The sequence below is a fragment of the Physella acuta genome, unplaced genomic scaffold, assembly GCF_028476545.2.
Source record: "Physella acuta isolate Inbredline_101_S28 unplaced genomic scaffold, ASM2847654v3 ptg001192l, whole genome shotgun sequence".
Taxonomy (NCBI): domain Eukaryota; kingdom Metazoa; phylum Mollusca; class Gastropoda; family Physidae; genus Physella; species Physella acuta.
Genome location: NW_026732709.1, coordinates 108988 through 122034, shown reverse-complemented (window position 1 = coordinate 122034; position 13047 = coordinate 108988). Strand labels below are relative to the sequence as shown.

Below are 13047 nucleotides of genomic sequence, written 5' to 3'. Positions count from 1 at the left end.
CAGGTGGTGTTGTGAACTTTCTGCTGGTCGATTCATAGGGTTTTTGTAACAATGTACAGGGTTCATATTGTCAACATGTAGGTTATACTGGTCAATGTATAGGTTATATTGGTCAATTTATAAGCTATAATGGTCAATAAATTGGTTATACTGGTCAATGTATAGGATCGACTGGTCGGTGAATAGGTTCTATTGGACAAATTATAGGTTCTACTGGTCAATGTATAGGTTCTATTGGACAAATTATAGGTTCTGCTGGTCAATGTATAGGTTCTATTGGACAAATTATAGGTTCTGCTGGTCAATGTATAGATTTTACTTTACAATATATAGGTTCTACTGGTCAATGTATAGATTCTACTGGACAATATATAGGTTCTACTGGTCAATGTATAGATTCTACTGGACAATATATAGGTTCTACTGGTCAATGTATAGATTCTACTGGACAATATATAGGTTCTGCTGGTCAATGTATAGGTTCTACTGAGCAATATATTGGCTCTATTGGTCAGTGTATATGCTCTACCAGTCAGAGTTGGTTTGAAGTACAACGTGAAGTATTGTTCAACCCCCATATCCTGTCCTATAGCAAATAGTTTGGTATTCAGGGAAGCTGCGTTGTCTCCCGTCACTTGTCTATGTCGTGTTTCAGACCAGATTGTTTCGCTCCTAGACAACCGAGTTTCTCTTGACTTACCCGGACCCAGAAGTTTAAGAAATCTTGCTGACTTCCCCACCAGCACGCCCTCACACGACAGGTGGCGCTGTTGCTACATATAGAATCTTTCTTCTGTCAATCACGTGACCGGAAGACGACATCGTATCTTTCCATTTCCTGGCCCACGTGGCTTGTTGTATGATTTTTTTTTCTGCAGGCGGGGTTATAAATAATTCAATCCGATTTATGAAACGAAACAAAAAAAACAAACAAAACAACCCATTTGTGGTCGGGTTTTTTTTCTTCTTGGTTGTATTGTATTTAAATTTGTGGGCAGAGTTATTTTTAGAAGCTGTTTTGTTTAAATTGTTATTTATAGCTTTTGCTACGACGGTAGTACTTGCGTAATGTTTTATGGTTATTGCTGGCACACCAAGATATACTGCATCATTGGCACGGGTTAAAGTTCAGGGGACGTTTAGGTAGTTAGTGGGACAAAATGTCCTTCATCAGAATCAGTTCAATGTATTTCTGTGAAGTATAAAATTGATACATCGATACACGTTATATATAAATATATATATATATATATATAAATATATATATATATATATATATATATATATATATATATATATATATATATATTACTGATAGGGCCTATACAAATAGCATCCATATGTCCAAATTATATCTAAAACTGTATAGCCCTGCACTGAAATGCCTAAAGTTTAAGGACTTGCAGTTATGGCGATGCTTTGAACTAATTGCCAGTGTATGTTGCTGCCCACGTCATACTTTTTGCTCGAACTTAAATGAAATCTTTAACTAAATTAACGCGCGAAAGTCCAGGTCAGTATTCGTGTTTCATCACGTCTCTTTATCACTGGTTACATCATTTACAGCTTTCATTTTTATTTTTTTGAGTTCTCTGATTTGCTAATTATCAAAGCTAATTTTTAACACAGCCGCGAACTTTTTAATGGATAACAATACTAATTTAATATGATTGGGGGGACGTCCGTGCTTGTTATAGGATCGTGGGATCAAGGGCGATAATTCCAGGCTCTGTGGCGGCAGATCGTTTAAAATCTCTTTGATTCACGAGTGAGAAGGGGAACGAACTCTTGCATCGGGGAAGTAATTATACGAGAGAAGTTCTTTAATACACACACGAAGAGATCTAGAATTTCTGTAGAGAAATCATTAAGAATATGAGAACTGATGTTTAGGGTTGCTTCTAGATCTAGGTAGTTTTCAAAAATAAATTTTGTCACTCTAGTGCGCTGGCTATTTCTTAAAGCTTCATTTACTTTATGTGTGTTATTTAAAGGATGAGTTTAATTTCAAAGATTGTCTTTCAAAAGATGAGTTATTTGTAAATAAAAAATAAAAAAAAAACAACGCGTTTTTGTTTTGAAACTGAGTGTTTTTTAAAGATGAGTTTATTTTTAAAAGATTAACATGGATTGAAAATATTAATTCTTGACGTACGATGTTCTTGATCTTTTTTGTTTTTTCGAAAGGATTTGTGTTTAAAAGATGGAAAGTTTTAAAAGTGTGTCCGCCCACGCGAAAAGTATCTCACGCGTCACATCAGAGCTCGTCCTTCTGACGTCATCACCCGTTGTCGGTTAATTGGCACCGGTGTCTGTTGATTCACCTGTTGATCAAAGTTGTGACGTTACTTCTACCCTGTTGAATATACAAACGACTTGATTACCTCCCTTGTCTTTGCTTCCCACTGTTCTCTCCCTTAGGTGCCGGTCTGACATTGTATACAGTATAGAAGTTGGTGACGACTGTAAAGTTTGTTAGCTTGAGAATGCTCGTTTTGTTTAGGGATTATTTAATCACCACTAATCTCCAGCGTATGTAGACGTGATATCATATAACCTCTGCATATTATATTACCAGCTGGGTAAAGTATTTCGACCTTAACACTAATTTTGTGACATCGTGACGTGTCAAGGTCATGACCTTGGTGTTTGTCAAGGTCATGCTGTCTAAGACGACCGCACGGGTTTGTTTTCCCTGGCCTGAAGTGTGGGACAAAGGGACAAGTGGCCCCGGACACACGGGTCCACGTCATGTTGTATGGAGGCCACGTCATACGTGTAGAGAGGGCTTAATACTGGGGTGAATAGTCGCTGAGTACACATTTTCTAATACATGAATGTAGTGTGGACTGATTTTAGTGGATTGAATAAGTGTAGGACCTCTAGACGAATTGTTAGTAAAGTTATACTCTTGAGTATAAATGTAGAAAATTTCAAATGAAAAAGTCACCCATCGTATTTAACTTGTAAAAACGGCAAGTCTTTAGTTATTTCCAACGATTATTTACTGCTCGCCGTCTCCTCCATCACAAGACTGATGTCCAATGTCCACCCTCAGGGCTGATTGAGAGTAGCTTGTCTTACCCCCATTTTCTTTGTTCTCTCTTAATGATATATGGCTCCACAAGAAAAACCCGCAGATCTCTAAAAATAACCCAGACACCAGCGATCTCTACCATATGATACCAAATGAGTTTATTTAGGCCAGAAAGTTTCCATCAACAAAACTTGATTGTTACCACCTGCCACGGAGCAGCATGCGCGCGCATTAACTTGATATTTACAAACTTTGTTTGCAGTCTTTCTAATACAATTAACTCTGGCCCCGAGTTTTTAAAGGCGGAACCCGCGCAACATACGTAGTCGAGTATACTCCATTTAGGCGAGTTGTGCTCTGTAGGTTTTGATGAGTGGAAATTTCGATGCGCATCAGTGTAATTGTGTTTGCCGAGACGCTCATCAGACTGGTGGCGTAGTGTGGTGTAACCCACCTGTCTTTAGCTCCTGCTAGCTCCTTCTGTTGCCAGTCAAGTCAATGTCAAGTGCCTGTTCTTGATGCCCTCGGAATATTTGCGAAAGTCAAGTCTCGGCTTAATAAATCCTTAGTCTGTCAGTCGCCGTGTTGTGATCAGTAGCGAGTTTCGGGCAGTTAGCTCGGTCATGTTGATTCAATGAAAATATTGAAAATTAGTATGGACGGCTTAAAAAAAATCTAGGTACGGAGTGAAGAAAGTGGATTTTTCAAAAACTATAGCAGTCGTTTCCTTTCTTTTTTAAAAAAAATAATGTGGGTGGGTTCAAGATTGTATTTAATTGTTCATTTATTTAATCGTCTTGTTTCCGTTCACCGGCATTCATTATTAAACAAATGTTCCGCGTATTGTGTTAAAAAATGTATGGCATTATTCTAAATTGGTTAGTGTCAACGCCCTTCAAAGATTTGTTACTTCTAATTATTTAACAACCTACGCTACACAAAATAAAAAACAACACGGGCATGCCGGAAAGATTAGGTGTACGTAAAACTTAAGCAGGTATAGAAGAAAAAAAATAACTCAAGCAAGTCAAATAATGCATTTGTGTGTTTTTTTCTTCTTCTCTTGCAACCTTTCCCTGCGTGTTTTGACACGAGCACATGATGCATTGATATTCTCAGGCCGGGCTAATAGAGAACACCATCACAGTGCCACGGACCAGAGTTTTACCTGCTTCCCCCTTCTAGCGCCGTCCTTAGCTGCTCACGGGCCTCGTGCAAGACATTGCTTGTGGCACGTGCACTCTGTGACCTGCCTGGTGGGAAGCTGAGGTAATTAAGGTCTGTCGCCCGGTGCTCGTCTGGATGTGGTGCTCGTGTGGAGCACTCCATCACCATCGTAGGATGTCGTGGGGGCGTTATGTAATGTGGTAAACTTGTATTGGTACATGGGGGGGGGGGGTGCACCGGCGCCTTGGGTGTTTCTAGGTAAGGGTATGTTGTGGCTGTAGATAAGTGCATGTTGGTATTTTATGTCGATGTTGGTGCACAGTTTTCTGAACTGTAGGGGGCACCGTCATCAGATATGGGGTCACGGTCATCTGACATGTGGGCATCGTCATATGACATGTGGGCATCGTCATATGACATGTGGGCATCGTCATCTGACATGTGTACCGTCATCTGACATGTGGGCACCGTCATCTGACACGGGGGCACCGTCATCTGACATGTGTACCGTCATATGACATGTGGGCATCGTCATCTGACATGTGGCACCGTCATCTGACATGTGTACCGTCATCTGACATGTGGCACCGTCATCTGACATGTGTACCGTCATCTGACATGTGTACCGTCATCTGACATGTGTACCGTCATCTGACATGTGGCACCGTCATCTGACATGTGTACCGTCATCTGACATGTGTACCGTCATCTGACATGTGTACCGTCATCTGACATGTGTACCGTCATCTGACATGTGTACCGTCATCTGACATGTGTACCGTCATCTGACACGGGGGCACCGTCATCTGACATGTGGCACCGTCATCTGACATGTGGCACCGTCATCTGACATGTAGCACCGTCATCTGACATGTGGCACCGTCGGTTGACATGTGGCACCGTCATATGTCATGAGATCATTGTCAGTTGACATGTCTGAGCTTTTTTGTATACTGTTAGGAAAATAGTATCATGCACCAGAAACCCACAAGATGCGGTTGTGTTTAACTTCCACCTTTGCTTTTATTGCGTTATTTACGGTAAGCTGTTGCAGCTGTCTATTAGTGGGGGAGGTGTCGCTTGTTAGTGAATGTGATGTATTGAAGTAGGAAATTGTCTGGGATTAACTAATGTGATTTAAGGACGTCGTAAAGCCTTGCTGTGTACTAAGTGAGATGTACTCATGTCGTGTAGGTTCTGATATAGAGACAGGGCTGTAGATAGGTTGTGGCATTCGGTAGTGGCTTCGTATCAAAACAGCAAACTTGAGTTGTGTAAACGGCATGGGATTATGCTAGAGAATGGGTACCAACAGAGACGTGTACTTAGAGTCCGTGCTCTCTATATACATTTAAATATGGTCAGGAAAATGACATGTTTGGTGCCTGTTTTAAGATGTTTAGCTACGCTGTTGGACTACCAACACTGGTTCTCATTGCGGGCGTGACAAGAAATTAGCTGAAATAATCTCTGGCTATACGATTGGATTGGGACTTAGATTGATATGACGCTTCCTTTTGATCAGTTCACCTACACCACAGCGGTATTCGGCTTATCGTGATATCACACGCAATAAGCTCGTGGTTATATCAACTACACTACCTGTATCCCCTACACGACTATAAGCTCATGGTTATATCACCAATACGTCGATAGGCTCGCGGCTATTAAGTCACACGGACGGTATGTTGAAAAACCCTTGAGGAACTTGAAACAGCCCTGTAAAGACTGTCACCAGTGGCTCGATGTCGGCCCGGTAAACACTACCCCCCCTCCCCCCTCGCCACCCCAGGCAGAAAGTTTACCATCATTAACTTAACATCCCCGAACTAGTGCATATAACCCCGTGTGTCGAGGCACCCGTTTTCCCCCTTAAATCAATTTGCACAGTGCTGTTATCCGGTGTTACGTCATATCCTGTTTTAAGGACCTGTTTTTCAACTGCCTTTTGTTGTATTTTTAAACAATGTCTTTGTGTTTTAATTCAATTTTTTTCAAACACATTTTAATTTAAAGTATGCTAGCTGAACGATGTTGATGGTTATTGTGAACTTGCCTGTATGATTGTTGTTCGAAGGGGAATAATTGTACACTAAAGGGGAGTAAAAAATATAGTGTTGTTTTTTAATAGTGTGATAGGTCATTAATATGTGAAAACCTTGAGTATGGATTGGATGAGGTTTGTGTGTTTTAAATTAATAATTAATGTAATTTAAACGATAGTTGATGCTTTCGTATTTGGTGCGAAACGGAGGGGTGGAAATTGATTTTTCCCCCCTCTACAATATCGTTTTAGCCAGCTGTAGGTGATATGGTATCTGATTGGTTTCCTCACCTAACTTCCTACGTGAAGCCTGATTACCCCCGGGTCGGGTGCAGCTTTGCTCGGTGGTTGGATTGGTGGGGAGGGGACGGGGGAGTTCGTCATATTTCTTCTATTTAACTAGGCTCTGCACTTTCTGGGCTTCGAGAGAAAATACGAGACGCAAGTCTGTTAATATTTGAGAGTTCTGTTACCTCCCTGTGAAGTTGTTACCTCCCTTGTTAACTTTCCTTCCCATACTACGCGTATTGCAGTAAAAGACGATACAGTCAATGATAGTCCATTACCTCCCCTCTCAGCCTTATTTACCTTCTATTCTACGCCTTTTTTTCAATTTTATGTTACTCAGGTCCGAAAACCCATGATGTTAATTGTTCTTGGTATTAAAGTTATTGATGAAACGGTGGAAAGTATGTCTTGACTGATCTAGGAGCTGATGGTTGTGTTAGATACAGGCGAGTCTTGCGCCCGGGGTGGGGTGTGGGGGTCACGTGACTAATAAACATCGAGGTAATGGTGGGACGTAGTTGACTTAATGACAGGTGATAGCCAGGGGGCTTAGGCCACTTCACCGTCACTTTACTCAAACTTTCTTGGGCCACTTTTTCAAACGTTTTGCTTTCATGGTGTGTTCTCATGGGCTACTTTTCATACGTTGTGCTTTCATGGTGTGTTCTCATGCGCTACTTTTCATACGTTGTGTTTTTATGGTGTGTTCACATGGACCACTTTTCATACCTTGGTTTCTTGATGGTATGTTCTCATGCGCTACTTTTCATACGTTGTGCTTTCATGTTGTGTTCACTTGTAGAGCATAAATGTGTACCTTAAAGATTGTTAAGAATTTTAAAGTTGTTAAATAGTAGTTTAAAAGATTTGATCAGGCTATAATATAGTAATGAAAAAAATATTGTAAAGTAATAGATAAGAATTTGATCGTGTGGTAAGGAGGATGTGTCTTATAGCAGGAAGGTGGTATCGAGTAGTTTAGTTTTTTACTGTTCTATTTATGTCAAGAGTGTACTTTAGTATTTTCGGTTAGGTTTAATGTAAGGGTAATATTATTAGCCCATAGAGATAGTTATAGTTTGGTTATTGTGTCGTTTTTTAGTGTTACCTACCAACTGTAGAAATATGGTAGGTTACCTGAGCGACTAGTAAAATGTTTAGTGAAGAATTTTACAGAGTCAGGTTTCTCTATGTACAATTGGTCGTTATCAATAGCACATTCCAGCGGTTTTTTTTTTTATTATCGCGTTTAGGGATTTTTAGTGTAATATAATATCCAGGGTTAAAGATGATATACATCCGTGAACAGGTAAAACTGTCTTGAGAGTTGGTAAACTGTTGTCGTGGTTGGTTTTTTCTCTCTTTATTAATCTCCTCTGTTGTTGTTGTTGTTATAGTTCAGTGGACAAGTACTCACAGTGGCCACTTGCTTCAAGTGTTTGTTTGTTGCATTCAAGTGATGCTAAAAATTTGAAGATGTCTAAAAATGTGTTTGCTCTTATCTTTTTAGTGTGAGGGAAGGCGGTGCTTTGTTTTTGTTTTCATTAGGGGGTGGGGGGATTTATTATTCTTTACATTTTTGTCAAACAGGTGGTCATATATAGCTACACTTTATAATTACCTGTTTTTTCTGTGTGGGGGAGGGGGGTGGTTAGCCATTATGTATTAGAATAGAAGTAAATTAATTAATAATTAATTACTTTCTATACAATTAGCGTTCTATACAAACATCGTTACATTGTATTCAGCCTGTATTGTTATCCAGTAAATTTTTTATTCTCTACTTATTTGAAAATATTTATTTTTAAAACATGAATATAAATACAAGTGACTTACTTACTGACAACGTCTTAAAACGTGGTGTAACTGTCAGCATTTACTGCACAAATGTGCGTGTAACACCTGACACGCACAGGCACAGACACCCCCTTCCCCTCCTACTCACCACCTGCAGTTCACCATCCACCTCCCATCCCCACCCCCACGGTATAAATTTCTCCCAAGGACAAGCACACGTCTGTACCCCGTGGCTGGACCCCACGGGTCAGCATCAAACTCGCAACAACTTCCTCCCTCGACTCTCGCCCTCCTAGGGGACAGGTTGCTCGGATAAATTTAACTGGAATTATTTACCTGAATCATGATGAAACCACCTTTTAAAGGAACGATCAATGACGAGGTGGGAAGGGGGGATGTACTCTAGCGGTATGCGCGCACCGATGTTGGCTGGCTGGCTACGCGGCGAGTGGACCAAAAAAAGACATCGCGAGACGCGGTAGTGAACCTTCACACGGGACGCGAGAAAAGCGGGAGAGTTGACAGTCGATACAATTCTTGGAAACGCCGTGCCTTGTGGTTTCATTTTTTTATTTGATTCGCCGAAAACTTGAAGCAGATTATCACAGATTATATTGGAGGTTTTTAAAAGTATGATTGTTGATTTATGAAACCGGTGTGGCCGTGGAAATAAAATTGATTTTATTTTTGTGGTTGATAAAAAATCTAACGAAACTTATAGATCTATGTACCATATGGCGCGAATGTTCTTTTTGAAGTCCTCATTAAGTATTGTGTTAATTATTCGCTTCCTTGATTTATAGGAGGAATAGATAATTAAGATATATTAATGTGAACTTTAGAAATATTTATGTGGGTGCTAATGCATTTAGAATAAATATTAAAGGAAACAAAGAAATTTGAGAGGACTTTGGAAATGTAATGTAGGTATTTCGTATTGTATGCCTCACTGTTTGTGTCTTATAAGATCTCGGTTATACAGACCTAGCCTACTAAATGCTCATTGTGTAATGTGTTGATTGTGTAAGGCGTCTGTGAATTAACATTGCCTGTATATCCAGCTATAAGATGATTTCTGTGGGACTAGACAGTTAGAGGATATTTGTTCCCTTATTATTCTGTTGTGTTGGTCATTGGGTGACCACCAGAGGCTGATACCTTGAGCCCCTTTTATATTTTCATGGATTACAATTGATGACGTCAGGAATGTTGTTTGTCATTAACTTTTGGTGAGTTGAAATTGAGTAACTTTTTTAACTTTTTCACTTTTCATTCGTTTTTATAGGCTTTCTAGTGTGTTAGAAATTAGCTGTCATCAATTATAATTATATCTAATGTACAATTGTATAACTAAACTTAGTTTTCAATTTCTCTTTAAACTGCTTGTTTATAATTTTAAAACATGTAATATGATGGCTGGAAACAATAGTCGAATAGTTCACCTATACCACTTGTTTGACGTTTCTATATTTAGCCCAACTTAACCCCATACAACTTAATTAATCAGTGTCTTAACCCGCGTTTAAGTGTTTAGCCCAACTAAACGCCATAAAACTTGCATAACCAGTGGCTTAACCGTCTTAGCTCTAATCTTAGACTCGTCTACGACCTATCGCTAAAAAGTCCACAAATCTTCGCCAAACTTCTCCACCCACCCCACACTCGACACTCACTACCCCTACCGTAGGAGTGTAAGGTGTGTCCCGTACAGTACGGGTATAATGCTAGTCCTCCAACTCGTCTCTCAACACGGGTATAATGCTAGTCATCCAACCACCTTTCACTACGGGTATAATACTAGTCATCCAACCACCTTTCACTACGGGTATAATACTAGTCATCCAACCACCTTTCACTACGGGTATAATACTAGTCATCCAACCACCTTTCACTACGGGTATAATGCTAGTCATCCAACCACCTTTCACTACGGGTATAATACTAGTCATCCAACCACCTTTCACTACGGGTATAATACTAGTCATCCAACCACCTTTCACTACGGGTATAATACTAGTCATCCAACCACCTTTCACTACGGGTATAATACTAGTCATCCAACCACCTTTCACTACGGGTATAATGCTAGTCATCCAACCACCTTTCACTACGGGTATAATGCTAGTCATCCGACCACCTTTCACTACGGGTATAATACTAGTCATCCGACCACCTTTCACTACGGGTATAATACTAGTCATCCAACCACCTTTCACTACAGGTATAATACTAGTCATCCAACCACCTTTCACGACGGGTATAATACTAGTCATACAACCACCTTTCACTACGGGTACAATGCTAGTCATACAACCACCTTTCACTACGGGTATAATACTAGTCATCCAACCACCTTTCACTACGGGTATAATGCTAGTTATCCAACCACCTTTCACTACGGGTATAATGCTAGTCATCCAACCACCTTTCACTACGGGTACAATGCTAGTCATCCAACCACCTTTCACTACGGGTACAATGCTAGTCGTCCAACCCGTCCCTCGATACGGGTACAATGCTAGTCATCCAACCACCTTTCACTACGGGTATAATTCTAGTCATCCAACCACCTTTCACTACGGGTACAATGCTAGTCATCCAACCACCTTTCACTACGGGTACAATGCTAGTCATCCAACCACCTTTCACTACGGGTACAATGCTAGTCGTCCAACCCGTCCCTCGATACGGGTACAATGCTAGTCATCCAACCACCTTTCACTACGGGTACAATGCTAGTCGTCCAACCCGTCCCTCGATACGGGTACAACGCTTGTCCTTCAACCCCTCTCTAAATACGGGTTAGTCCTCGAACCCCTCTAAGTAGGGGCATATCTGCCATACAACCCGCTTCTCAGGTGGTTGTACCTATCCAAAACTACTTGGCACAGTCCTCAAAATCCCATCAGATTTGATCAAGTTTTTACACCTCTGTATCACGTGATACCCTATGCACCCCACTGTAGCAGCACTGGAGCGACATTGCTTCAAGTAAGATCGCCTGGTAATGTTCCAGTTTGTCAACATGATCCGGGGCGAGCAACAAAAGTGCCCTGACCCCATTGCCGATTGTATGTGTTTTCACCTTGTGGAGCTTGGGGGCGCCGTGACAAGGTCACTCACCGTGACACGGTCACGTGATTTTATCAAGAGAAATATTTTAAAAAAAAACATCGCCGTCATACTTGACTTAGTTTATCAGATGTAAGTACGGTTGAATGGTGGAGGAAATAAGCAGGGGAGGGGTTGCTGTAAAAACGACTTGGCATTAGAGCAGTCAAAAATATATTAGAAAAGTTATCATGTCATCTTGTATACTTGACATTATTGACAACCTAGAATAGATGAACACCACTTTGTTACCTCCCCCTGCTATTCTTGTGATTCTAGATTATTAAAAAGCAGAAAGCAACAAATCCCATTACCCCCCCCCCCCCCCTCGCTTTAATCTTGACGTTTAATGCCACGGCCTCCACAAAGCTCCAGCCGCACAAGAAAAACTCTCGAGTCGGACACGGACGACAGAGCTATAAACTCTTGCGTTGATCGATCGGGTGGTGGTGGTGGTCTAAAAATACTGCTCACGTTATTGGATCATAAGTGCTTTACAACACGTGTGTGATGCTGGGGGTGGTGTGGGTGGTATCAACATGTTGCTGTTTAGAGATTCGAATAGCATTCACGTTGTACTTCTTTTTTGCAGGCAGTGTTTCTATCAGACTTTTTTTTCTCCGGGGTAGGGGGGGGGCACTTGATATTTTCGGGGTGGGGGGACGGGACTTAATATTACGGGCGGACATAGTGTATATTTTCTATATAAATTTCATTTCGTTAGGGGAAGGGGGGGTAGACTTCCTTCAGGGGGGCCTGAAAGAAATTCTGTTTGCAGAAATGCTGGTGTGTATATAAGAATCTATACATGTTCACATCTAACCTACATATTGATTGCACTGGCGACTATTGTCTAAGGTATAGCATCAGGTGTATCAGAAGCTCCAAAGGCCATACGGGTCGCTACATCAACCGTTTGGTCTTGTACACATTACTTGAAGATCTGGCTCCAACCTGCGTTAAGCCGTGTAACTTCTGTAACTCGTTGGGAGAGTGAAATCTGTGTACCGTTACAGCCCCTCCCCTTTTCACCTGCTTGTAAGATATCCATCCAGCTGTATGATTTACCCACCCCTCACCTCACCAAATGTAAAAAAAAAAATTTCGTGCGACTGTCAATGGGTGTCAACTTCCCGCCTTTTTCGATCTAAGTCAAAATCTTTTTGCTGGTCGGTCGGCACAAAAAAAAAAAGATCAGCCATGCGTGGCTAGACAAAATAAACACCGAACCCCTGTTGTTCGACTTTACACATTTAATCATTGTGTGGAGTATGTGCTAGTGGACTGGTTTGGTGGAATAGTGGACTGGTTTGGTGGAATAGTGGACTGGTTGGGTGAAATAGTGGACTGGTTGGGTGGAATAGTTGCCTGGTTGTGTGGAATAGTGGACTGGTTGGGTGGAATAGTTGACTGGTTGGGTGGAATAGTTGCCTGGTTGGGTGGAATAGTGGACTGGTTTGGTGGAATAGTTGACTGGTTGGGTGGAATAGTGGACTGGTTGGGTGGAATAGTGGACTGGTTGGGTGGAATAGTTGACTGGTTGAGTTAAATTATAGTTGCTTTTGGTACATTAACAAAAAGTTTATTTTTGTTTATTATTAAC

The 13047-nt window shown here is 41.0% G+C and overlaps 1 protein-coding gene across 2 annotated transcripts in view; it reads left to right on the top strand.

Moving 5' to 3' along the window:
* The window catches only part of LOC131956982 (MOB kinase activator 2), a 46755-nt gene that overhangs the window by 11729 nt on the left and 21979 nt on the right, over positions 1 to 13047 (top strand). Inside the window, exons 1-2 of one of the 2 annotated variants that reach the window (XM_059321667.1) lie at positions 8838 to 8963; positions 9301 to 9562. The exons of the other annotated variant lie outside the window; for it this stretch is intronic. Coding sequence (XP_059177650.1) covers positions 9528 to 9562 — 35 coding nt within the window. The 5' untranslated portion in view covers positions 8838 to 8963; positions 9301 to 9527. Of the gene's footprint in view, positions 1 to 8837; positions 8964 to 9300; positions 9563 to 13047 lie in introns of those variants that run through there. 2 annotated transcript variants of the gene reach the window in all.